This window comes from Balaenoptera acutorostrata, chromosome 18 (genome assembly GCF_949987535.1).
Source record: "Balaenoptera acutorostrata chromosome 18, mBalAcu1.1, whole genome shotgun sequence".
Classification (NCBI taxonomy): Eukaryota; Metazoa; Chordata; class Mammalia; order Artiodactyla; family Balaenopteridae; genus Balaenoptera; species Balaenoptera acutorostrata.
The window spans coordinates 12061926-12089068 of NC_080081.1; the positions used below are offsets into that span (position 1 = coordinate 12061926).

General features: G+C 51.8%; 2 protein-coding genes across 6 annotated transcripts in view; one reads left to right on the forward strand and one right to left on the reverse strand.

The window, feature by feature from the left end:
• The window catches only part of STK24 (serine/threonine kinase 24), a 103723-nt gene extending 95560 nt beyond the window's left edge, over positions 1-8163 (forward strand). For both annotated transcript variants that reach the window (XM_057533033.1, XM_057533034.1), the window contains exons 8-11: positions 280-409; positions 1387-1455; positions 3925-4061; positions 7129-8163. In XM_057533033.1, coding sequence (XP_057389016.1) covers positions 280-409; positions 1387-1455; positions 3925-4061; positions 7129-7165 — 373 coding nt within the window. In that variant the 3' untranslated portion in view covers positions 7166-8163. The remainder of the gene's footprint in view (positions 1-279; positions 410-1386; positions 1456-3924; positions 4062-7128) is intronic.
• Positions 8164-12369: 4206 nt separating this feature from the next.
• The window catches only part of FARP1 (FERM, ARH/RhoGEF and pleckstrin domain protein 1), a 294466-nt gene continuing 279692 nt past the window's right edge, over positions 12370-27143 (reverse strand). For all 4 annotated transcript variants that reach the window (XM_057533237.1, XM_057533235.1, XM_057533234.1 and 1 more), the window contains 9 exons: positions 26393-26523; positions 21494-21562; positions 21151-21240; positions 20426-20508; positions 20225-20337; positions 19659-19822; positions 14713-14820; positions 14212-14363; positions 12370-12730 (listed from right to left, as the gene is read on the reverse strand). In XM_057533237.1, coding sequence (XP_057389220.1) covers positions 12649-12730; positions 14212-14363; positions 14713-14820; positions 19659-19822; positions 20225-20337; positions 20426-20508; positions 21151-21240; positions 21494-21562; positions 26393-26523 — 992 coding nt within the window. In that variant the 3' untranslated portion in view covers positions 12370-12648. The remainder of the gene's footprint in view (positions 12731-14211; positions 14364-14712; positions 14821-19658; positions 19823-20224; positions 20338-20425; positions 20509-21150; positions 21241-21493; positions 21563-26392; positions 26524-27143) is intronic.

Consider the following 27143-nt stretch of genomic DNA (forward strand, 5'->3'; position numbering starts at 1 on the left):
CTAGCAGAAGGACTGCACGCTCAGGTGTGGTGGGACGGAGCCGGTGGAGATGGTTCTCCAGGAGAAGAGACGCAGGAGAGATGGTGTGGGTGCGGCAGCTCTATGGGAACCGCGTGCCGGCAGGGTCTCTCTTTGTGAGGTTGGAGGCAGGCTCGGCTTCTGCGGCCCAGGAGGGCCTGGAGGGGAGGGGACAGGACCGGAGGCGGGCATGGAGCGTGGGGGGGGTCTCCCCGCGGAGCTGGCACTCACTCACGGGGTCACCTGCATTTCTGTGTTAAGGGAAACGGACACAGATGGCCAAGCATCCGGAGGCAGCGACTCAGGGGACTGGATCTTCACGATCCGGGAGAAAGATCCAAAGAGTCTTGAGAATGGAGCTCTTCAGCCGTCGGATTTAGAAAGAAATAAGGTACGTTTGCTCGTGCACAGTGACTAACACTTGGCATCAGTCAGCAGCATTTTTGAGTCACTTTTGTGTGTGAAGCGTGCTCTTTTCGTGGTCTTTGTGGCCCCTCAGCGCAGCCTGTTGTGGAATTTTGCTGTCAGGGTATTGACAGATCAGGAGACGATGTTCTGTCCGACTCCCCAGCGAGGCCGGCCCGCGAGTCTGGACTCTGGTCCGCTCTGCGGTGCTGATTGCTGCTCCCTGTAGCCCTGCTGCCAGATCAGCATTTCCTGACACTTTCACATAGCGGGGGAGTGGGGAGGTGGGTTTAGTGTTTGAAACGACTTTCCAGCTCTCTTGATGAGACTAGGCCTGTGTCGCGTATTGGCGTTACTCATCAAGGTACCGTAATTTTGGGATTGAGTTTTGTTTAAGGAATCTTAAAAATAAATATATTGCTTTTGGTACCTATGTACTTAATTTTGATGAACTGGTTTTGTGCCCGTTTAAGTTAACGAAAAGCTGTAGTTTTAGGATCGTTTTGAAGCACAGTGGTGTAGTTTCTCTTCAGCAAGTGCAGACCAGTGGCTGTCCCCTGGTGACCCTACAAATCCTGCTTTGAGAAGCAGATAGGGGTCATTATGTGTTCAGATAGAGGCTGCAGAAGAAACAAAAGGCAGCACTGTCATAGGACAGCCACTTCCAACAGCCAGCTCTGATGTGCATGCCATTTCCAGGCCTTCGTCAGTCAGCTCCTCTCCACACGTGGCTCAGCGGTGCAATGCAGCATCGCCTGTGTCCACGCAGGGTACCGCTTCCTGGCGCTCTGGTGCCCCTCCCCCGGGCGTGGTGTCTGTAGTCCTCCGTAGTCCAGGGAAAACACAGTAGGACAGTCCTATGCAGATGCTACAGCAGACGTGTATCTGAAGTTCACTGAATTATTGCAAATGTGAGTATTAAATATTTCTTATTACTCTTCCCCCCCCCCCCCACCCCCCAAGATGAAAGACATCCCAAAGAGGCCTTTCTCTCAGTGTTTATCTACAATTATTTCTCCGCTGTTTGCAGAGGTAAGATGCCCAGTTGACCTTTGGGGAGGTGCGAGGGGAAGAAGGGGGAGCAGTTGCCCCATCTGTGGCAGGGTTGCCTGTGGAATTCGGGGGGTTAGACTGGCTGGCTCTGGGAGGCCAGCTGGGATGGATGGGCCCCTGCCTTCCAGGAACGCCTCCTGCTTTCCCGGGGGCCGTCTTCCGTCCAGCCCCTCCCCCGGGAACTGTCGCTGTGTCGCTGCCGGGAGTGTGCACGTGGGATGGCAGCAACCCAGCCCCAGTCTGTACGTTACTGGGGCAATTTTTAACTTCAGTTGTGCTGCTTTCTACAAAATCTAGTTGGGTGCAGCCTAACATCTTTGCCTCGACAGACTTAATGTATGGCAATGTGAAAAGCAGATTTTTACTTTAAGGAGACATCAGATTCCCTGGGGTCCTCGTGTTTCCTGTGGAGCCCCCAGAGTAGTGGCCTCACCCAGCAGGGCCCCTGATTGCTGGTGAGCGGCCACTGCAAACGAGTGCCCTTTCAGGGGACCCTGCCCCCTGTAGGTATGTGTATACGTACAGCATTTGGAGGTGTTTCAAGAGTGGGTTTTATGAGGGTGAACATTGCTCATCTGGTTAGTAGCTGATTGGAGGATAAGTTGGAAATAACCCCTTCCTGTCACTTTCTTGTGCCCCTTCCTGGCTCAGGCTGGCTGCCTTTAAGGTAATTCGGAGTGAGTCACCTAGTACCTTCTGTTTGGGTGGTGATCCAGAGCTCTCCAGGGAGGCTGTAGCAGGGGATCCTTGGACTTGAGGTGGGTGGCCCAGGGTGGGAAGGAAGTGCCACCCATGGGCGCATGCCTGGCCTCCGCTTGGCCTGAGCCCCAGTCGCACGGTGCCTCCCCCTTGGCGGTGCTCCTGGATGGCCTCAGTCCTCCCAGGCCTTCCCCGACCCAGATCTGTCTCACGAGTGTGCCCAAGGGATAGGTTGAAACCACTGAGCACTCTGGGTTCAGGGGGAAAAGTGAACAGCAACAGGGCAGGCGGAGGCCCCTCTGTGTCGCTTTCTGCCTGCGGCCTTGGCCTGGGATGCCTTTTGGACCCTGTTTGCTCTTTGTTAGGTTCTTTGGGCAATTGGCCCGTCAGGTTTTCCAGATACTCCCCTGCTTTCCCGCGACCCTGACTGCATTTTACTAGGATAGTTGGGCAACTGGGGAAAAGGGCATAGATTTTCTTTCTCATTTGTCTGAAGCTGTCTGTTTCTTATTGGGCACATGAAAAAAAAACTATTCGGAAGGCATTATCCAGAATTAATGAACTAATCCTAAATGTACTAATGTTTTGATTTTGTTCAGCTGCCCTAAAGGTGACCTCACAGGCATCTTTTCCTGTATGTTTTTGTTATTAATGTTTGGTAACCTCACGTTCAGAGTGTCCGATGTGCATTATTTGCATAATACTCCGCAAACTCGCTACTTACGGAGCGTCTCCCCACGTTACGAATGAGGACGTTCCCGGGGGGCCCTCAGTATGGGCCAGGGGCTCCCTCAAGTGGTGGTGACGGGGCGCGTCCGGCAGCCGCGGGCAGCAGCGGCGGGGGGCAGTGGAGGGAGGTCGGGGGGCAGGCTGCGGGCTGCCCACTCGGGGCTTGTAAGTCCGGTTGTGTTTAGTCGTTAAGGGGCCAGGGGTCCCAGATGGACAGAAGCGCCGCCTCCAGGCTGACTGTTGCAGTCGCTGACCCCGTGGAACAGGCACAGACACTCCGGCCTCAGCGCCAGGCCCGTCCTGTCCCTCTGTCTGTCCCTGTAGCTGGGAGGGGAGAAGCCACGGGCGGAGAGTGAGCCTGACGCCGGGGTGGCGGCGTGTGGGCCCAGCAGCCCGAGAAGCTGCTGGAGGCTCTGGGTCGTGTGCCCAGCAGCTCCCCCTCCTCCTGGTGCGTCCCGGAAAGACGGGAGTTGACGTTAAACTGTGGGAGGTGCCTGCAGACACCGGCGTGGTTTCCCGTGGGCGCAGAGGTGCCGAGAGGACACCAGCCTCCCAGGATTTAGGGCTGTTGCCTGTTTACATGACATGGAGTGTTTCGGCAGCACCCTGCCCACAAAGGCAGTCTGTCCGCAGGCCTCAGCGCCAGCCCGGTAACCGCGGGAGCTCTGTGTGCGTGGCCCGCACCGCAGCTTCGGGGCGCACACCAGAGCCAAGTGGGCGTGACATGGCTTTGCTGGTGGAAGATGAGGGTTGAAATGGAAAAAGAAAGCAGAGGGAGCAGATGCCACGATCACATTCTGCAAAGGCGCCTAGAAGCCGGTGTGTTTCCTTCCCGGGGAAGGGTAGAGACTGGGGTGGGGCTCAGGCCCGGCCTGTGCCCGGTGCTCTTAGCCTCCAGAAGGGGAGGGATCCGAGCTGACCCTGGGGCCGGGGCAGTTGGGTCGTGTCTCTCCTTAAACAGACGCCCGTGGCTTCCCGTGCTCGGGTGAGTCACGCCGTCCCTCGCTTTGGTGTTTTCAGTTGAAGGAGAAGAGCCAGGCGTGTGGAGGCAACCTGGGGTCCATCGAGGAGCTGCGCGGGGCCATCTACCTGGCGGAGGAGGCCTGCCCCGGCATCTCGGACACCATGGTGGCCCAGCTCGTGCAGCGGCTGCAGAGGTGAGTGCCGCCCGTGCCTGGTGCCTTCCAGGCCGGGGGCTTGAAGCAGAATCGAGGGAGAGAAGGCTGTTCTCCTGAATTAGAGAAATCGGTGTGAATGAACCAGGTGAACCTGGACACTACTGGGAGGGACCACAGAACTTTGTGGTGGTGGCTCTTGCTGCATAAGCACGGGATGACTTCAGGGTGCCGGTCTGCTCCCCCGGTGCTGCCTCGTGACCAGCCAGAGGAGTGCAGTCCCGAGCCCGGACTCTCCGTTTGGTTTTTTTTTTTTTTTTTTTTTTTTTTAATAAATTGATTTATTTTATTTATTTATTTTTGGCTGCGTTGGGTCTTCGTTGCTGCGTGGGCTTTCTCTAGTTGCGGCGAGCGGGGGCTACTCTTCATTGTGATGCGCGGGCTTCTCATTGCAATGGCTTCTCTTGTCGCGGAGCACCGGCTCTAGGAACGTGGGCTTCAGTAGTTGTGGCACGTGGGCTCAGTAGTTGTGGCACGTGGGCTCGGTAGTTGTGGCACACGGGCTTAGTTGCTCTGTGGCATGTGGAATCTTCCCAGACCAGGGATCGAACCCGTATCCCCTGCATTGGCAGGCGGATTCTCAACCACTGCACCACCAGGGAAGCCCTCCGTTTGGTTTTATGCTTTAAAGCCAGGTGTCCAGAAACACCAGAGATGGGGGCTCGGTGCGTTCCGTGACAGCGGACACAGATGCCGTCCTTGTGAGGGCTGTGCTGGTTCTCGGCTCCGCCTCAGCCCCGGAAGCCTTGTCGTGGTGGCAGGGAGCTCTGTCCGCGGCAGCCTGCGGGGGGGCGCCCTGTCCCCGCCAGCGGCCCTGGTGGCACGGGCTCCACGGTGAAGAGGAAGCGGGGCTGCCAATCTGTCCCCCTACCCGGTCCCTCAAGCTTGTTTGGGGAGCTTCCCTGTTCTAGAAGAGGTCACAGACGTGCAGTCACTGGGGGTGTCGGAGAGGGTGGAGGTGAACCGTCCAGCAGCTCTGTGACCCGATCTCTCCTGCACACCCCGAACCTTTATCTCTCCCCGAAACGCCAGGCAGATCAGTGCTTTGAAATTCACCTTCCAGGTGTGTTGTCCAGGAAGCGAGCTTTTTCTAAAGGACGGCTGGTCCTTGATGGGAATTAGGAGCGTCTCAGATCTTTTCTGAGATGTCGGCTGGACGGCGCATGGAGAAGTTTGGGGCGTGTAGGGTCACTGTTGCCCCTTAGAAGTGGTGATGAAGGGGCTCCCCGCTGTCCTGTGAAGTGTCCCTCTAAAGTGGGACATCAGAGAAACCCTCAGGTTTGTTCTGCAGAACTCAGGCTCCCTCATGAAAACATCCCAACTTTCTAACCTCTCAGGTTTAGGCTGGAGAATAGACTGTTGACTTGGCTGCCTTCAATTTTGAGGCAGTTGAAGGACTCCAGTATGCTTTTTGGGTGAAGTTGGTTTTAATAGCGTTATTTCTTAACCCACTGCATCCAGAATCTTATTTCGATGTAAAGGTCTTTCACCTTCGTTGTAGGGCTGAGCCTTTGCAGTCAGTGTGTGTTTCACACTTAAACAGCACATCTCACTGTGAAGTCGGTGCTGGGAGCCACTGTGGCAAGTGTGACCGTACGTAACACAGATGTAACTGCCTGCCGTCTGCATTATGGTCAACATTTTACTTCCCATTCTCCCTAGTTCTCTCTTGTCCTTCTGTCCTTCGTGACGTGGGACTCTCTCTCCTCAGCCATCAGATGACCCTGCTCCAGGAGCTCCCTGCCTGGTCCCTTCTGGGCTGTCCGAGCTCTTCTCGTGTGTCCCCTATCCAGAGGCCACCAAAGCACAGTGGCCATTGCTGACACCTCAGACCCGTTTTGCTCCTGAATGCATCACTCCAGTGGGTCGCCTCAGAAACGACGAGGACCAGCTTTTGTCCAAAGCATTTTCAAAGGCTTTTGTATATCTTAGTTTGAGTTAATGTGTGGATTCTTTTGTGTGGCATCAACTCCTCCCATGACTTGGGCATTTACATCTCTCGAAAAGTGAGTCTCAGTATCGGTGGCTAAAGCGTGCTTTCCTAATCATTCGTTCCCTGGGCAAGTGCCATGTATTCTAAATGCCTTAAAAGAGGAGCTCTAGTTTGGAATGTTGGCTACGAGTCCCATTAAACTCGTCCTCAGCCGTCTCCTGTGGCTGGGTGACCACCCCGGTTTTGAGGCTGCTGAGGGAATCTTGGCCACGAAGGGCACCCGTCCCCCTTTTTGGTGTTCCAAAGTGAGACGGTGCTGCAGAATTACTGGAAACGGGAGAAAGTGCCCATCCCACCATCATCGTTTTGAGTGCGTTGCCTTCCATTGTTGTATACAAGTCATGAACTTACCCAAGTTTTTAGATATTCTTGGGTGTTCGTGTAGAATAAATTGTGTAAAACTAGACATGTATAATTCTGTGTACACTTCTTAACTTCTTAACCTGTGTGGAATTTTTCATATTGCTTAAATATTATTATGATTTTTAATCTCTTTTAGTTCATTCAGCTTGCTTAATTTACTTAACCATTTCTCTACTGTTGGACATCAGAATTGTTTCCTAATTATTGTAATCACAAAAAATTTAACAGACAATTCTAGGAAGTGGATTACTTGAACAAGCACCAATATTTGTGTGGCCAAAAAGGGTTTCTTGCACTGATACTCAAGTTGGCATGCATATGCATCCTTGGGATCTTACTGTGTCATTGGGTATTATCGATTTTTCAATTTTTAAAAAATGATTATAAGTGAAGGTGTATCATTTACTGCTCTATTCGTGTCTTTTTTTTCTCTCCTGGGAGGCTGAACACATTTTCACTTTTCGTTTATCTGTGAAAAGTTTTTAGTGTTGGAATCATGATTTTCTTAATTTTTATGAATTCTTTATGGAATAATTAGCCCATTGATACTTGCGCCACTTAATTTGTTGTAACTTGGGATTGTCTATAAAAACTAGGATTTTGATTATTGCTTGAAGTTTTGCAAATTAATTTGTTTTTAATTTAGAGAAATGACATTGATTTACTTCTATTTCTCTTTTTGTTTTTTCCTAGATACTCTCTAAGTGGTGGAGGAACTTCATCCCACTGAAATTCCTTTGGCATTTGGGTTTTGTCTTTTTCCTTTTTTCCTTCTTCATCCTCCTCCTTTTTACAAGTCAACGAGAGCCTTTGCTGACTTCGCTGAAGAGGTGCACCATCGCGGGGGGCCATCCCCACCCCCCACAGCGAGGTCGCCTGTCCAGGGCCTGATGAAGTCTCCAGATGGGGTGGGGAGGGTCAGCTCCTGCGAGCGAGTATTTTATTTTATTTTATTATTCTTGTTTTTAATTCTAACCATAGTGCACATATCAAGGAAAGTGTCTTTAGAAACAAAAATAAACCCTGAAATGTATATTTGGGATTATGATAAGGTGACTGAAGAAATGAAACCTCAGGTATCCTGCTTTACGTTGATAACTCCCCCTCCCTGGGAGACGGAGAATCGCTCTGGTGGATCAGTGTACAGATTTGTATATAGTGTCATTTTTAAGGAAACCCTTTTGGCGTGCATAGCGATCACTGTGTACACACTGGCCAAGTGCTTCTGTAGATACTGTCAGTGGGGTAAATATTTGACAGGCCGTAACTTGAGTCTATTGCCTTGCCTTTATTACATGTAAATTTTGAATTATGTGACCAGTGATTTGGGTTTTACTTTGTATTTGCAGGGTTTGCCATTAATAATAATTAACGCCCCTCTTATGAAACACTCCTCTATTTGTACCTCAACAAATGCAAATTTTCCTCTTGTTTGCCCTACAACCCTTTTGGTACACTTAGAAGTTGATTTCCTTTTTCACCGATGGTACTATTTCTTAGTGTTTTAAATTGGAACATACCTTGCCTCATGAAGCTTTAAATTATTATTTTAAATTTCTCCCCGATGAAGTGTTCTCGTCTCACTGTCATTCGTGCCCTGCCAGTCCTGCGCCAGCTGTACCGTCCTTCCAGTAGGGTTTTCTGTTGCACCTTGTAGTGAAATCTGCGTATCATCTTTCCCACCTAAACATGTCTGAATGCTTACACAAATAAATTTTATAACACAGATTTTGCATACTCTCCTTGGAACGTGACTCTTGAGAGGGCAGTGCACCTGCCGTGTGTGTGTGTGTGTGTGGGTGGGTGGGTGTGTGTGTGGGTGTGTGGGTGTGTGTGTGTGTGGGTGTGTGTGTGGGTGTGTGTGTGGGTGGGTGGGTGTGTGTGTGTGGGTGTGTGTGGGTGTGTGTGTGTGTGTGTGGGTGTGTGTGGGTGTGTGGGGGGGTGTGTGTGTGTGTGTGAGGCTCCAGGAAGAAGTGCCCACATTCAAGCTGTGGAATGTCCAGGTCAGCTCCCTATGCAACTTTAAAAAACGGTCCTGAGAAGATATGGGTGGATATTGCTGATCTGTAAAACTGCTGTCTTCCCAGGGACCTGGAGGGAAGGTTGTTGGTTTTCTTAAAGGAGCTGGTGTCCGGCAGTTTGTCAGCCAGGTGTCTGTATTTTTCTTGGCTTGTGGCAGCGTCTTGCTTGCCAAGGGGGTTAATAACCTCTGGGTCTCTGGGGTGGGAAATAGTTCTTGCAGCCATTCTTGACTGATTTGAGTACGTGTGACATTTTTATTTGTTGATACGAATCGTCGTCATCTCTTGTTGGAGTAGCAGTTCTTGAGGTGGAATACAAAGGCTTTTGGAAGCAGGGAAGTTACTGGGTAAACTTGAGGACGGAAGGTCAGTTATCTGCTGGCCTGGTGGCCTGGATGTTACAGGGAGAGGACAGAGGCCTGAGCTAGAGACGTCTGAGGGGTGGTTATTGTTTTGGTTTGTTAATGGAATGGAGCTAGTTTTTAAACTCTTAAAATTGTCGTGATTTTTTAATTAAAGGTAGATTTGGATTAATTTCTATAAGGGAAATATTTTGGTTAGGGGAGATAGAACCAAATTGCTATTGTGCAAGTTTGTTAACTTGACCAATAAAAATTGAGAATATTTCATTTTGTGTTTCGGAGAGTATTCTGTATGACGGAGCTGTTTGTTTCCCTGTGTGAGGCATGAACCGAAGATCAGTTTTGTCCATTGCTGGAGAAAGAATCGAAGAACTGGAGCAGTGTTCCCCGAGCCGTGCTGCTTGTCTGATCTTGAAAGCGCCAGAGTAGACAGCAGCTTTCTGATGTAGAGTTCTTCAGATTTGCAAATGGACAGTGGTTTCAAGACTTGACGCTGACTGACCGCCATGTCAAATGTGAGTGATGGTTACACTGATTGGCAGACGGGATCCCAGCCAAGTGAGGTGCTGTGAACGGTCAGTAGCTGCCCTGCAGTCACTGGACGGTAATAGCACAGCGCCGTCTCCCAGGCCAAAGCGGCAGATTACTCTGTTGAGTTTATTGGAAACGTCTTCTGTTGATGAAGCTTCTTGGGGAAGATGTGCTTTGACAGGCTTTTCAAAGTGGGTCACCTCCCCCTACAATCTCTCCTGGTTTGTTACTTTCTGTAGACAAAGAAAAATCAGCTGATACATTTTTAAGGGCATCTGCTTGAGGCTAGCGTTTGTCCACTTCAAGTCCTTTATTAAAAGACAGACCAGGGACCAGAGCTACAACAGGACCTGCCTCGGGCCTATAAACTGCTGGTGGTATTTAGCCAGACCCATGAGCTCAGCACTCAAGGTAGATTGACTGCCCCTCGGAAGCCTCTGGACGCTGAACCCCAGCAGTTAGCGGCTTCTCTGCCCACACTGCTGATGGCTGGGTGGCTTCACCCAGAAGCACAGACGGCCTCTTGGAGGTTGGGGGCTGTGCCTGGCTGGTTGTTGATACCTTTTTGAAGTGGTCTTTTCTGCACTGGCTGCACCCACGTGGTCTGGGGGCCTCGGCACTGTCTCAGTCGTGTGATTGTCTCGCTGTAACCAAGGGCCACACACCTTCCCGATCTGATGGTTTTGTTCTCCAAGTGGTCTTTTGAAGCGTTTAGTTTGAATGCAGCATTTTGTACCTTTCTTTTGGCAAAACATAGGTTTATGAGCATTTTTCTATTTTCTTCCTTAAACGTGGCTTGTGTATTTCTGCTATAAAATATGGCAATAACTGAGGAGCGCTGCAAGGTGTGTTCTTAAGCGCAGGGTCTGTATCATGCAAGGGTCAATAAGGTTCACAGAAATAATTCTTTTTGTAATTGTGTCCTGTGTGTAGAGGGGGAGTAGACAACCTTTGTGTCCCCCGCACCTCTGAATTTATATGTTGAGATCCTGAGCCCCAGTGTGATGGCATTAGGAGGTGGGAGCCTTTGGGGATGATTAGGTCATGAGGGTGGAGCCCTCAGGACTGGGATTAGTGCCCTGACTCCACAGCGATCCCTCACCCCTTCCACCATGTGAGGACACAGAAGAGAAGATAGCCATCTGTGGGCCAGGAAGTGGGCCCTCACCAGATACTGAATCTGCTGGGACCTTGATCTTGGACTTCCAGCCTCCAAACTGTAAGAAAGATATTTGTTTATAAGCCACCCAGTTGATGGTATGTTTGTTACAGCAGCCAGAAAGAACTGAGATAGCGGGTGTCTCTGAAACTCCATGTTTCCGGCAGCTTGGGAGTGGTTTGAATTGCCTACATGATTTGCACTTAGGTTTTCTTTGAAGTCACAGGGGGACACAGGTGTGAATCATAGCTGGGAGCAGAAGACTGACTTGGGAGACCACCTTGTCTCCAAGCCTTGTAGAGGTGAGTGACAGGTGTGACTTTTGGAGGGAGAAGCTCATGATTCTGCCATCTCAGTGGCCCAGGGACTGGGGTCAAAGGCTTCCCAGTCCCCTCCCTGCCCACCTTGCCCTCACCCCTTGTCTTCTAGAGCCTCTGACGGTCAGTCTCCTGGAAATGTTCTGCTTTCCCGGTCCCAGGTTGGAAGAAGCAGAGAAAAGTTATCACATACGTATCAAAATACGTTGTCTGTCTTAAGAGAACAGACTCAACAGCTCATTCACCCCACCCCACAGTGACCAGCCGACTCCCCGACCCACCTGCCTGAGATTCAATTAAAGACAAGAGACAAGGTTGGTTGTTTTGCCTTAAAACTTCAGGATGCTGGATTGTGGCATGAGGTATTTTTATTCCCTTTTGTTAGTACTTAAAACCGTCTGTACAGACTGTAAGGCAAATGATTCACACACATCTCGAGCTACTCATCGTCCATTTGTATGTTTCCACGTGCGCCGGTCACAGCCCCCCAGTCGGGGTGGTCCTGGGTGTCTTAGGTGAGGGCCCCCAGCTGTGGTGTGGGGCACTGGAAGGGAACCGTGGTGGATGGGTCGCCCCCTCTGGGGGCGGCATCAGAAAAGGACTTAACAATACTAAGGGAATAGCAGCCACCTGAGCCCCATGGAGAATATAGGCAAACGGATTTTGACTTGTGGGCCCCAGCAGTTACTGGAACCCTGTTCCCTGTGTTGTCCGACTATCAAGGATGTGCAATGTCATATATCCATACCCCAGGCTGGCGGGGGGAGGTTGGCGGGGTGGGGGGTGAGTATAAAAAGGAGAAAAGAATGGTTTGTGAAGACAGGCACGATATATATAACACTATTGAGTGTGCAGTTCCAAACCACAGTTGCAGTAGGATACAGGTCTGATCACGGGAGCCAGGGGACGACACACTGTGACTCAGAGCTCCTGCCTCCACGGGAAGCTCAGACACGCTCCACAACGTAACACAGCACAAATGGCCCTGGTCACTGACATACAGGTTCTCATGCTTGTGAAACATACAGCAGAACACCACAGCTTACTACCCTCCCATCGGATACGCCACTCAGTACACCGACAGTCCAGAGAGCGCACTGGATTTCCGCTTCTCTTAACAGAAAACAACCTGCTACACTTTGTAAATAGTCATCGCTTAAACAATTTGGTCAACTTGTGCCAAGAAATAGGTCTGGGAACCAGCGTTTCACTGGAGCCGGCAGCCCCCAGTGGAACACAGGATGCTGCAAACCGCTCGTTTATCAAAAAAGTAAATCCTACTAATTTTCTATCATTATAAAAGTAGAAAGAGTGAGAAAAAAAAATCTGAAAATGATCTCATTTGCTTAAGACTGCCAAGTGTATCGCAAACAAACAATGGAAAATCCATTTTGCAAAATGCAGCAGCCTAGAAATCAAAATCATAAGTTTATCAATCATCTTTTTAAAAAAAGAGCCCTTGCCCTGTCTTTTGGTTGCATGGATGTGTTTGTACTGACTTTAAGGTGCAGTTGCGGAGGGAAAAAATGTCATTCGGCACTCTATCCGTGACAATGTTTTAATACTGGCACAAGCTGAAGACAGCCCACCGAGGGCATGACGGCAGGGGTGCGGTCCCGTTCCGATGAGAAATTAACAGCTGCAAAGACAAGGTTTAAAATGGTTCTGTGGAGACAGATGAGAGTCGCTGTGAAACCATGTATTTTGTTTTCCAGACAGACAGGTGTTAATTTTACTAGGCTTCATTAATACAGAAGAAAGAAAATGTCTTCAGGGAAAGTCGCCACTGCTGAAACAATCAACACATGTGTCCCGTCCTGCCATCAATACACGTGAGATTCTTTGTGACTCAGAACGTGGGCACGGGAGGCCGAGCTGGTGGCACTTCGGATCACCTCCATCCATCTAAGACAAGAAAGTGAAATAACCGTCAGGGGCCACTTTTTATCAGCCCGTGTCTCTGAAATCTGCTTTTCTTGGTTTGTTACAGCTTCATGACCCCTGGCGGTCGTTACTTACAAAGCCCCAGCGTGACCTAATAACTGCCTGGTGTATAATCTGCTTTTGTAGCAGAAGAGATCTCACGTGAGCGCCTAGCTTCCAGGTAAATGAAAGCAGGGTTAAAGCCTCCTCCAGGTACTCCTGAGGACCACTTTGAGAACCACTGACCGGGGCACGCGCATTCTGCAGACGTGCCCGAGGCAGCGCACACTCCCAGCCTTTCTCAGGACAGTGGGGTGTGGCCCATCCGAGACGTGGGGCTGTTTGTGGTCTAGAAGCAGTGGGCAGAGAGGCCCGGGCTGCTGCTGAGTGCCCCCCACCCGCAACAACAAAGCGTCATCTGGTCTACCACGTCAGTACTGCCAGGTGGAGGAGACCTGGGGCGGCCGAGCTTCCCCCGCCTTTGTAGAGCTTAGAGGGCTTTAGAAATCCCTAATCCCAGGACCTTACACTGCAAGGCTACGTGCTCCCTGCCACAGCAGTGATGGCATCTCAGTTTTCCAGTCCAGGATCAAATCTGAGGAGTGCTACCCCCGTGGGCTCCCTTTTCAACCAGTGTAGCTTAGGGCCCCGCTGCTCTGGCGTGGGTGTCACGGCGGCTTCGACCCTGCTCTTAAACCACGGTGCTGTTTCCCGTGAACTAACTGTACGTGAGTTTGTGCACGGGTGACTGGCCCATTGATCAGAAACCCTTGTGGGTTGTCAGGAGAAAAGTTTCTCCCTCGGGGGTGGCGGCAGCAGCTGCCCTGTCTGGTCCGTTGCCCAAGGACCACCCCTGCCCCCCTCGCCCAGGTGGTGGTTCAGCAGTGACACTGCTTTCAGAGCCCGCCCCAGGATGCAAGGCCCAGGATTTGTACTTGAATATGGCCACGGGGAGAGCCGGGCTCCTTCATTTCTTGGCTAAAGGAAGACCGCTGCCCTGGGTCTCCACACCACGGAGCCAGTCTCATGGGTAAGGGAACGAACTCTAAGAGGCATTTGACTTGAAGGTTACTTAGCCTGTTGGCCACGGGATGAAGCAACTACTGTACCCATTGACTGGAAAAACACAAGTTAGAGACGGAAAAGTGTACCCCGCGTGGTGTGAACTAGCGTACAGGTTATGGGCTGATGTGTCCCAGGGAAAGTCACGGTTCCACTTGCTCCTGCGAAAACAGACGTGTACTTGCATTGGGCAGACAGAGCCCAGATCTTATGAAGCGCTTTCATTTTAAGCAAGTAGCAGGGTGAGAACAAGAAGCCCATTCTGGAAGGGAGTCAATGCCCAGGCAGCAAGTAGCTGCTGCTAGGAGGCCTTATGCACTTGCTCACTTGGGAGAAAACCTGCTGTGCAGAAGAAGAGAGTGTCCTTTCTCTGCGGGTGCCCCGTGTAGGGGGACTTTTACCTTTCAAACGTGTATTCACTTTCAGCCCTGAAGTAGTACACGTGGGACTTGAAATGCAGCTTGAACACGTAGTCCTTGTGGATGTCCTCGGACTCGGAGGGAATGGTGAGCGAGTACCCAAGCAGAGGCAGGCTGGCGAGGGGGTGACTGTCCTGGAAGGGGGCACAGAAGGTGGGAGCACACCTGCCCGCAGCAGCTGGTCTGGGCTGAGGTCCGGGCCCGGATGCGTCGTGTCGGCCACCGGTGACATCACCCGCGCCTCCCTCCCCGCATCCAACCAGCAGACGCGCAGCCCTTGGGCAAGTGGAGAATGTCAGCCTTCGCTTGGAGCTGCGGGGTCTCTGATGGCCGTGGCCTTGCCCAGCCTGCTGTAGGCCCCCCCCCTCCGACACCTGGGCGGCTTGGGGGTCAAGTTGTTCATCCTTCCAGAGGAAAGCTGCCTGCTCCCCGAGGAGGGAGGGTCCTTCAGGCTCTTCCCCAGCCGCCACCCTGGGCACATACCTGGTGCGACTTGTAGAAGAACAGGCAGAAGTTTGTGAAGACTACCCACAGCTTCTGCCATCCATTGCTGTTTTTGAATTTCCTCAGCAGGTTCCCAGACAGCTGATTCTGCAAGACAAGTCAGCCCGTAAGGGGCCCGGGTTGGGGCACCCCTGGTCCGGTGGAAAGGACAACTCAGTGTCACGTCCCGTGGGGCCCACCAGCAGGGCCGTGCTTCTGGGGAGCAGGCTTCCTGGGGGGGGGGGGGAGCTTAAGAAAACGGCCTTTCGCTCTGGGAGGGGGACTGTGTGAGCCTGGTTTAATTTTCCTGTCACCTGGTACGGGCTGAATTCTGTCCCCCAAATGTATCCTGAAATCCTAAACCCCCCTCCCCACCCCCCCGCCAGTACCTCAGAATGTGACCTTATTTGGAAATAGGGTCATCGGATGTAGAATTAAGGAGGAGATGGTCCTGGAGTATATAGGCCCGTATCCACTACGGCTGACATCCTTCTAAAAAGGAGACAGACACAGGGCGGCGCCTGTGGCGACAGGCAGGCTCCAGCGATGCGTCTGCGAGCCGAAGAACACCAAGGCTGGTCAGCAAGCCACAGACGCCGGGAGCGGCACACAGGTTTACAGGGCGCTGGGCCCTCCTGCCACCTTGATTGCTGGCCCTGTGACCTCCAGGATGGTGAGACAGATCTGCCCAGGGGGTGGTGCTCGTGCTGGCATCCGTGGGAAAGGATCCATCCCCCTCAACTCTCAGCCGGCAGGAGCCCGGCGCCAGCCAGCAGCTCCTGACCGCCACCTGGTGGCCCTGCGGCAACGCCGGATTTGAGCGCGGAGCCTCCAGGCCCCATCCTGCACTGGTGGAACAGGCATTGCGGGCGTCCGTCCTGGTGTAGCTCCGGCGCCCCGTGGTCTCCTGAGGCCCGCGGGAGCTGCCGGCACAGTGCATCACCCCGAGCTCGCAGGCAGCCGCGGGGGGACGCCAGGAGCAGAGCCTGTGCGTCCCCGCCTTCCCTCCAAAGCCCCTGTGTCGCCTCTCAGGGGACCCTAAGAAGCCTCGTCCCTGTCCCCGACAAGACGGCAGCTCATCCCCAGGAAGCCTCGACGGAGAGAGAGAGAGGGATGGTGAATATAATCACTGCCACTAAATCGTCCCCTTCCAAAGGGTGAAACGGGCAAACGCACCACAATAAAATATACATATACACACACCTGCGTCTACTTCAGTCCCTCCCCTTTGGGGCTTTTCCAGTAACCTGTATTTAATCCAACAGGCATTCTTAAGTAAGGCTCCTGTGAGGAGAGCCTACACGGCTCTGGCTGCGAGTTGGTTGCAGTCTGATGGGGGAGACGGTGTGTCAGGCCGAGAGCACACAGGAAGCAGAGGTGTCCCTGTGGCCCCCGCAGTGTGCATCACTCCTCCTGGCTGCCACTTGCCCACTGGCGAGAGGCACAAGAAGAGGGGAGCTGTGGGTTCCAGCAGGTGATGGCGGCAGCCAGAGTGGAGATTTGATGCTTGTGCAATAGCACACATGATTACATGCAAGTCTCACTCTGGAGGAAGGAGAGTAGCACATTTTCTTTTCCTTATACTTCTTATTTTTATACTGAATCAAGTAAATTCCTCCAGCCAGAGCCCAAAAAATCCCTTTCTCTTAGATGCAGTTACCTTTGGAACAAAAGCCAGTCCAACCCACAGTGTGGTTTACACACTTCATGGATGAACCAGGTTCCAGGCCAGTGTTTTTTCTCCAAGGCAGGTTCATGAGAACACTCTTAACTTCTGCCAGCAGCCTTGAATCCCCCCTGGAACATGCCAGGGTATACGTTCTGAGTAAGTCCTTCTAACAGATTAGACGCTTCTTAGTAATTGTATCCACTGGGTCCCTCCTTGCCCCAGTGCCCTCCAAAGTTGCCAACCCCACCGAAACTCTCGCTCCTTTGGCTTCACTCCCATACACACTTCAAGTCTCCTACTCGGGTCACATGGCCCCTAAGCCGCTCTCAAGAGCCTGAGCCTTTTGTCTACGCAAATGACCTTTGGGTCTGTCTCCAACCCGGACCAGTCTCCGTGTGCTGCCTTTACGGGAGAGGTCCACATTCGCAATCTGACACCGGCTGATGCCCATTCCCTGCCTTTCCCAGACTGGAGGAAGGCCTCTTTGCTCGTCCCTCTTCTTGGCTCCCAACTGCTCCATCCCTGTGGTGGACTGATTCGTGTCCCCCAGAAGATATTCATGCCCAAAGTCCCAGTACCTGTGAAGATGATGACCGTATTTAGAAATAGGGTCGTTGCAGATACAGTCAAGTTAAGATAAGGTCCTACTGGAGTACGGTGGGTCCTAACCCCAATGCCTGGTGTCCTCATAGGAAGAGGACTTTTTAACAGATACACAGGGAGACCCCCGAGTGAGACAGAGGCGGAGACTGGAGTGATGTGTCCACAAGCCAAGAGGACACCGGGGGTGGCTGGCAACCCCCAGAAGCCGGGAGAGAGCTGCACCAGGGCCTCCAGAAGGAGCCAAGCCTGCTGACACCGTGAGCGTGGACTTCCGGCCTCCAGCACTGTGAGAGGACACACGTCTGCTGTTAAGCGGTTTCTGATGTGTTTCAGCAGCCACAGGAAGTGAGGGTCCCACCCCTAGTTCTCCCTCTCGCTGCAGTTCCCCCCGTCCTCCTGGTCCTCGCCTGTGTTCAGACGGCTGACACCCTCCTCTCCCCCAAGTCTCCACCGCCTCCCAACTCCAGTCTTACAACACAACTTTGATCGTTTCACCTCTGAACCCCCCGCTGGCCCTACGGCCTACGCAAGCCTTCACACTGGCCGTCCCAGCGTCAGCACCCCGACATCGACGGTGCCCCCAGACTTTCTGCGGAGGCCAGCTCAGTTTCATGCTGCCCCCAAACATCCCCCTCACTCACTCCTACCTGCACGAGCCCTAGAAGAGAGAGAATCTGGCGCCGGGGACGGTGAGAAAGCAGCACGTCAAGAAGGAAGGAGCCACTCCCCCGTGCCCCTTCCCCCAACTCCGGTCATCCAGGGGCAGGTGGCACCCACAGGAGCCCACCATGGACACCGGACTGAAGCCACACGCCTTGGGGAAGGGGGATCGGGCAAGGAAGGGGCATTTACAGAGCGACAGACGCGCCAGTTCCACGAGCATCCAAGCTGCATCACTGCCACCTTAAAACCACACTGGCTCGGGGCTCGCTCCCATGGGCTTCAGCGTTCAGCAAACCTTTCCTCAAAGGGCCAAGTACTGTTTTAGGCTTTTTGGGCCAAGGGGCAAAACCAAAGATAGTTGTAGTGACCACTCAAAAACGGAAAACCCTATTCTTCGTTGACGGGCTGTAACCAAGCAGGGGGCGGGCAGGATTTGGTCTGAGGCCGCAGTGTGCTGACCTGGCTCTGCCACACACACACACACACACACACACACACACACAGACACAGACACAGACACACACAGCACCAGTGCAGGCTGTCACCCTGAAAAGCAAGGCTCGAGCTGTGTCTGGGCCTCATTCTCGAATGGCCTGCATGCCTCCAGGATTAAGGAGAAAGGTTCATACCTACCAACTTCCCACACCTCCACAGCCCTGACTACACGTCGCAAGGGTGAGTATAAAGCGAAGCAAAGAGGATTTCTCCCGCACGGCCCTGCCCTTCCCCTGGCCTCACTGGACTAGAATAGATGGGATCAGGTATTTTTTGTCTCCAGATGGTCACTGCTCCCTCCTTGCTGGAAAGATCCCCGTTCCCTGGAAGAAATCTCTGGTTGGCAAGCTTTGCCAACAGATGCAGTGGAAATGTGACGGGAGGGAGGAGGATGAGTGCAGTGAGCCCCTCGGGAAGAGAGAGCCCCACCCCCTGTGGGGCGGATGCAGGAGGGGAAGACCAGGCCCAGTCGGGGAGCTCCGCGGCTGGGACACAGCCCCCTGCGGGTGAGGATGGTTTGACAAGGAAGCACGGGTCTCAGAACATTAGCTGTGGCAGGGAAACGCACCAAACGCAGTCCTGTAACTGGGAAGGTCAGTTCCAGAAAACAATCTCAGGGAACCCCTATGGACTATCCATCAAGAAATGTTTGGCTCATTTGAACCAACATACTGTTTGGTTCAGAAAGCAAACAAACCGCTGTTCTTGGCTCACAATCTCCTATGTGACATTTCTGGGCCAGGCACACTTATACTCAGGAATTCAGCATCTGTCAGATTTTAGAAAGATAATCCAGTGCCTGCCCTCTATAGCACCCCAGGCAGCGGGGTCTGGGGCTGTAGCCCAGAATCAAACACAGCGATTCTGTAGTAAAACAGGATGCGCTCACAAACCGATTAACAGCCTCCTGACCGGTCAGGTCAGGTTCTGCCGTCAACGGGGTATGAAGAGAACTTTGCGGTTTTAGAGCTTTCTGGGCTTCGCATTTTCTGAAAGGTTAGGGATTATGGACCTGGACTGGAGAACGCCTAGAGAATGAGGTTCGGAGAGTTCTGGAAGCTTCACGGTCGCAATACGGGGAGAGCCCCCATCCCCAAAGCCAGCTCTTCGGGACGCTCCGCGAGCCGGCTTCTCGCAGGTTCTTCCATGAACTGCACCTACCTGCTGTGGCCCTGGCCGACACCAGCCTTCCGCCCATACCGCCTCCCCGCACCCGATTCCGGGGGCTGCTCCAGGGCGCAGCAAGAACGGCGCCTGGGCGGCCCACCCGGACCTCTCGGCGCGGACACACGAATAAAGGCACGCACAGTCCCCGCCCTGTGGCTAAGTCCGCGACAGGAGAGGGCACGGTCCAGAGAACAAAAGAAAACCATCACTGCACAGGCGGCCTGGGAACGGACAGACGCCCAGGCCGCTGCACCTGCCAGCCCACGGAGCGCGCATGCTCAGAAGGCCGGCGCCCGTGGCCGGACCCCCTCGCTTCCCCCCCCCCCCCCCGCCCCGCCGCCGGCCCTACCTCCACGGCGACGCTGAAGTCCACCATGGAGACGCTGGTGTTGCGGTGCCAGCACACGTGCACCATGGTGTTGCCGCGGTGCGGGGCCTGGCGCTCCAACGAGGTGCGCGAGGCGCTGAGGTCGTCCTCCGACTCCTGGTCGCCCGCCGCCTCCTCCGGGGACTCTGCGGGGGCAGCAAGAGGCGGCGCTTTCCTCTCTGCTCGCCAGGAGGGCCCCTGTCCCGCCCCCTCCCAGGGGCCGAATGGGATGGGAAGGCTGGGAGTCCCGGGCACCCACCGAGCAGGAAGTCACACTGGCAGCGAGGGCTTGGCCAGGGGCGTCTCCCCAGTCCCTCCGCCAGGGAGCCCCCAACAGTCTTCTCCCCGCCCCTCGCCTCCCAGAGGCTGACAAGCGGCAGTGCTGGCCCAGAAAAGATGCGATTTCTCCGCTCGCCCATTCTCTTTTAAGGGGCTTTGTTTTTTTAACTTTTATAAAAAGTAAGTTCCTTGATCTTTAGCTTAAAACACAAACGCAGACTGTGGCTATGGGGCGCCTCGGTAAGGCAATTTTTCAGTGCAACGCTTACTGCTGTCAGGAGGGCTGCTGGCCAGGAACTCGGGGGCGGGGCCGCTGCTTTTCTCGGCCAAGTCAATGGCCATCTGTATGTCCTCCACCCACTTTTCCATCTCGGACCGAGAACTGAAGGAGGAGAGATGGACGTCAGGTATTTCCAGGCCACAGTGGGGAGAAGGGGTACCGAGGTCGAAGGTCAGGCTTCCCGCGTTACCTGGCAGCCACGACGATGGACTGGCGCTGGCCCCGCAGGGTGAGGCAGTGGGGCACGCCCCACTCGCCCTCACTTTCCTCCATCTGTGGGGCGAGTGTTCATAAGTTACCGCCGAGCAGGGCGTGGGATACTCAGCGCATTTTCAAACGTTCACCGAACTGACTATACAGCTCGGCGGACCAAGTCCAAAAAAGTCCCCATCGGGAGGGTGAAAGCAAGGTCAAAATGCATTATATGTTTTCGTCAGAGCCATAAACCTCCCTCTACCCGACCACTGAGGAGAGTGTGGGGATAAGCCACACTGGGGCACACTGACGCCCTGTCTGCCTCTGCCCACCAAGGATCACAGAATGTGGACACCCGTCCACTGGACATCTCGGCAGAAAGGCTGCTTCCTGGTCTTCACTCCACGTGGACGGTGAGGATGGCCTCTCAGGGCCCCGGGGCCAGGCACCGGGCAGTGAAAGGCAAGCTCACACCACGTAGGCACGGCAGCTTGCCTCTGCACTTGATTCCGGAAGGAACATAGCCGCGCATCCCAGGTGCAGGACAGGGAGTGAGGTCCCGGGGCCCCTCTAGGGGAGCCCTAACAAGGCCCAGGTTTTTCACAGCGCCTGTGATGCTCTCACTTCCTTGTCAAGCCCCTCCCCCTGTCACTGGCTCCTGCACCCCGCAGGCAGCCCAGAGGCAGAGGTCCCCATCCCGTGCCCACGGCGCATACTCACGGTCATGCCGTAGAGCGGGAGCTGCCCGTGAACTTTAAACTGATTCGAGGCTGTCAGCCCCCTGCTCGTGTACAGCAAGACGTCGTTGAACTAGAACAACAAGGACAAGCGCGGCTGAGATGAACGGGCTCCGTTTGAAACCAACACGTACAGAAACTACGTTTTCAGAATCCGACGAGACAATTCGTGGATCTCAACAACTCCGGTCTGAGCAGCTCTGGCTGTTCCTCCTGCCTCCCAGGCATCCCCTCTGGGGTGGCCGAGGCCCAGCGCCGTGACCCTTGCTGGCTCCATGGGCTCACAAGTCACCGATCACCTTGCGCAAACAGCTCTCACCACTTACCAGGAAGAACATGCGCTGCTGGAGCCCCTTCCCGGAGAGCTTGCTGAGGCTGCCCAGGCGGATGAATTCCTGCAGAGAAAACACACCCGCGAGCTGGCTGGGAGCCTGCGACGCCGCGTCAGCGCAGACTCAACGCGACGTGAGATGCTTCCGCCCATCGTGGTCCCTTTCACGCTAAAAATCGTATCCGTCATAGCTGCTATTTACTGAATGCCGTGCTGTGCCGCCTCTAAGCTCCTCTCCTTCTGAGCAACCTGCAAGGCAGGGGCTAGCTTTGGCTCCACTACCAGAGAAGAAGAAGCTAGCGGTCGGAGGTCCAGTGGCCGGTGCGGTGGGCTGGTTCACACCGGGACCTATAACTCTACACTTAACCCCCAGGCCCTCAGGGCTTCTGGCTGCGAGGAGGGGACAAGGCCCCTGGATGGATACAAAGTGGCAGCCGGGGGCCAGGAAGACAGATACGCCATAGGAGAGAACTGTGAATAGAGGAATCTTCTCCACGACTTAAAATCTGGTTCTCAAAAACTAGTAACTGTGTTCCAGGATGAAAGAGCCAGAAAGGAACTCTCCCGCCCGACTATAAACTTCTGAGGGCACAGACCATTCAGGGGCGCTTCAGAAACCCTCCACAAAACTATCATTTAAAACACTGTGGTAAAATACACATAAAACTTACCCTGCATGACCTTTAGTGCATTCATCACTACCATCTAGGTCCAGAACTTTCCATCACCCAAAAGGAAACCTCATCACCATTAAGCAGTCAGTCCCCATTTCTCACTCCCCGTTTCCGCCTCCCCTAGCACTTGGCAACCGCCAATCTGTTTTCTGTCTCTATGGATTTGCCTATTTCATATAAGTCAAACATGTAATATTGTAGCTTTTTGGGTCTGGCCTATTTCACTTAGCATAATGTTTTCAAGGTTCATCCATGCTGTGGCACGTGTCAGAAATTCGTTCCTCTCTGTGGCTGAATATTCCACTGCATGGATAGGGCACACTTTGTTTACCCACTTAGGCTGTTGATGGGTATTTGAGTTGTTTCCCCTTCTGGCTACTCTGAACAGTGCTGCTCTAGACATGCATGTTCACGTTTTTGTTTGAGCACCTATTTTCAATTCTTCTGGGTATAGAGCCAGGAGTGGAATTGCTGGGTCATGAGGAAATTCTATGGTTAACTTATTAAGGAACCGCCAAACTATGTTTCCACAGAGCTGCTTTTAAAACACAGCTGCAAGTTCTTTGACATTCTTCCCACAGAGGCTGGTCTCTGTCCCCCCTTCCCTTGGATGTGCGTAGACTGGTGACCAATTTGACAAATAGAGTATGGAAGTGATGCTGTGTGACCTCTGAGACCAGGTCATAAAACTACACGTAGCCTCTGCTTTGTCCCTGAGAACACTTGCTCTGGGAACCCTAAACTGCACATAAGCAGTGAGACCACCCTGAACCCACGCTGGGGAGGCCCCTCGTGGGCTCTCAGGTGCACGCTCCCAGCTGAGCCCTGCCTCCAGCTGTCTGCCAAGTGTAAGCCTTGGCCCCTCCAGGTCAGCCCACCTGGGACCTCTGTCAATGCCCTACAGAAAGAAGAATCACCTGGCTGAGTCCTGCCCCATTCCCAACTCACAAAACCGTGACATATACTAAAAGGTTGTCCTCAGTCACTAAGTATTGGGGCTGTTTGTTACCTAGTTTTCCTGGGACCTCAGTAGCTAACGAGCCAAGAACAGGGACCCAACCAGTTCATTTGCATTCTATAGACTCTGCACAGCCTGACTCTTGCTTTGGTCCTTTATGAAATGTCAATCAAAGACTACATCTGCTGGTGATTTAACTGACATATTTTGGAGATCAACAAAGTGACACATAACAAATACTTGCTGGTCCATGGGATGGATGCTATCAGACAGCAATGGTACCATACGGAGAAACGGTGTTTGGGGACTGCTTTCATCACTGAAGGGGATCAGAGAATGAGGAGTGGCGACCCTACTGTGCCGTCACTCCTGTTCCCGGCTCGCGTGTCCGACGTTGTTATATGTGCGTTTTCTTAACGAATCTGAGGGATGTGGGAAGGGGCAGATGGAGCTTCTGCAGAAGGGCTATGGGCTCAGATCACTGTCTCAGGGCTGGAGATGGAAAATGCCTCCTGCCCAGAATGGTTTTTTAATTTTTTAAAAAAACCATGAAATAGGAGAAAAAGAAAAGGCTCCTAATATCCTTAAGCTCAAGCTGCTTCCAACTGGAATGAAATTCACAATATCCAGGCCTCTGAGTTTTATCCAAATGAACCTCCACTATCCTCCTGGAAGAACTCTCAGGGACAGAAAACACACCATGGGGGCCTGACTCAGGCCAGAGCGTGCTGGGGCCTTTTGCCTCCTGCCTTCCAGGACGTGACCTCATCTCGGCCTGACCCTAGCGGGAGGGCAGCAGGATTACGCCCGAAAGCTGGGTGAGGAATTAGACCGCAGGGAGCTCGAACATTAGCCGCTCACCTTTACATCTCAATTTTTCAAATTCCACCGGTAGATAAATCTGTCAGAGCCTTCTTTCCACTCATCAGGTTATTCGATAATTTAAAATTAAAAAAAAAAAAAAAAGAAACAAAAAACCAGGGTACTTCCCTGGCGGTCCAGTGGTTAACACTTTTCCTTCCAAGGCAGGGGGTGCGGGTTCGATCCCTGGTCGGGGAGCTAAGATCCCACATGCCTCATGGCCAAAAAAACCAAAAACATAAAACAGAAGTAATATTGTAACAAATTCAATAAAGACTTAAAAAAAAAAAGAAAGATAATCAATTAGCCTCCATGTGGGGAACAGCCCCGTCTTAGAACTCGCCCCTCTGAGGGTCTTAGATCCCTCCTTCCCATTTCAGTCAGGGTTGACTTTGAAACAGTGAGTGGCCGTGAAGCAGGCAGATGAACATAAGAATATGCAGATAAGGCGGGTCTGCAGTGTGTAACCAGCACCCAAATTCTGACTTCAGCTTCATCAATAATAATGACCTTCTTTTATTGAGCACGTGGTGTGAGCCTGACATGTGCTGGGTGCTTATATTAGCTGCATATGTGAGCCTGTAAATTCATCCCCATTTTTCAGATAAGGAAACTGAGGAGCAAAATGAGTAAGGAACTTGCCCAGATCACCTGGTCAGTTGGTGGGTGAGAGAGCCCGTATCTGATCTGATGAAAAGCTTCTGGTGCCTTCTACAATGCTGTGCTGTGTACTCAATGACATTATAATAAGCATAAACTTAGTCTCTTCAAGTAAGTGTAGGTGGGGGAAGAGGAAGATAATTCGTTATTTATTGTGTTAGTTTTGCACATTAAATCTCATTTGATCCGTATCACCTACGACGGAGAAGGTATGATCCCCATGTTACAGAAGGGAGGGAACATTCCAGTAAGTGAGCCATCCCAATTCTGGTGGAGCCAGAAATTGAACCCGGGCCACCTACTCCAATCCACTGCTCTTTTCATAGCACCGTGGAAACTATTCCTCAAAATAAGTTCCTTACAAATGCTCTGTTTGCCATGTAGCATGATATACTAAATATTTTATAACATCCAAAGTTAAGAGAAAATTAATTCCACAAGGCCTTAAAGGCTTCTGCATGGATGGGTAAACGTGATTGTCGTGTACTGAGTCCCGGCAGAATTTTCTCACCAGCAGAGCTGAAGTAAATCCCAGCTTTAATTTCCACCCAGCATTTACCACATAACTCTTCTGACTACATTTTATAGCTGGTATTCTGGTCAGCTTTGTAATTAGGATTCCCAACAGAAAGACCCAAATACCCAAAAGATGAGGGATGTTCCCTTATCTTTTCTGAGTTACACAGATTTATAGTTTCCAGGGAGGTTACCTGTCCGATAAAACTAGAAGCCCCTGACACACGGGATACTTGTCTGAAGATTAAGGCAGATCAAAGAGGCTAAAATTCCCTTCTGAACCTGGATGAGGTCAAGATAGGGGACTAGTGGAAAAAATTCCCACAGAGAGATTTGACGAGGCACAGCAACTGACTAGTATTTTTAATTCCTGGTCAATGACTGCTTCCTAGGAAGAGAATTGGAAAAAGGCAGGCTATCCCTGTATTTTTTAAATGCCCACTGGCCTGGAGAGTGTGTGTTTGGATAGCGAGGCCCTATTTTATTGTGAATGACCTACATGTCATGCACATGGGGAAGTAAAGGTTAATAGTGTAAGTGAATTTGCACCTCTCCCAGAATCATGTTCTGGCTAAAATGTTATTTTAATCCAAATTAAAATTACATTATGCAAATTGCATCTTTTTTTTTTTTTTTTTTTTTTGGGCCACACCACATGGCATGTGGGATCTTAGTTTCCCAACCAGGGATTGAACCTGTGCCCCCTGCAGTGGAAGCGCAGTCTTAACCCCTGGACCACCAGGGAAGTCCCTGTAAATTGCATCTTTAAAAAAAATACTTTTCTTACATGGGAATTTATTGCCCGCTTTCATGCACTAGCTTTTCCTCTGCTTTCTATCGCCATTTTACCCAATCCTTAAAAAATTTTTTTTCTTTATCTTCCATTTTTATTTATCTAAATTTAAAAAAATAAAATAAGGAATCTCAAATCTGCTCAGAATATGGTGGGGAAAAAGTAAATAAGTGGATCAACCAGTAAGGAGAAAAAGCAGCATATGAGGTGGAAGGATTGACTGATTTATCTCCTTCTAACACAAAATTTTTGAATTGACACCGTAATGTTCAAGGCATTTTCCCAGTTGTCTCCCAGGGGGGAAGGAAGCCACTTCAGAAGGAGGATATTTTAACTTGGGAGTGTCCATATTCAAAAGGTTCAAATGTAAGTCAGTTAAGTGTTGTCTTTCTGGCTTTACCTCCAAAGCATACAGAGAGCACAGCTGCTTACCCTTCCTGGAATCACAAGATTGTCAACGCCAATCAAATCTTTCTTGAGTTCATGCAGCTTCTGGAAATTCTCCATCTTGATCATTGTACCGTGAAGCTGGGCCACCATTTCTGTGATCTCTGCCAAAGCAGCTAAGGAAGGAAACGGACACAAAAGCTGCAGCATTAATGGCAGATGTGGGTCATTTTTTCCCCCAATATTTTAAAGATCAGTTCTCCAGGGTAATATCCTCCTGTAGCTGAACTATAACGAAGCCATCCTTCTAGGGAAAACACTGCTAATTCTCAATAATAAAAATTGAGTGATTTACTTTATGTGTTGATTGGTTTTGCTTTAGTTTCCCCAAACCCATCTTGAAAATATCAATGCCCCCTTCAGAGCTGGGTGGTGTACAGCTGTCCTGCAGTTAGAATTACTTGTTGGCATAAAGGGGCAGCAAGGGAATAAGAGTGCCTGGAATTCTGTCCCAGGGGCAGAGATTTCCCTCCCTTCCCTGTTACCTGGAAAGAACAGAGCACAGGGAGCACAGAAAAGCCATAGAAAAATCCAGGGCAAAGGAGGGATCTTTCTGGCAAAGGGTCTAAACTGGTAGTGCAACACTTTTGGGTAACGAACATTCCACCACACCCCGGTTCTTCCTTCTGCAGACATTTATAGAGTTTATAAAATGGTTGTAAAGAACAGCTGCAAACTAAATTTTCCAATGTGGGCCCATCTCCCCTATACTGACGGGCATCCAGTATGGAAAAGG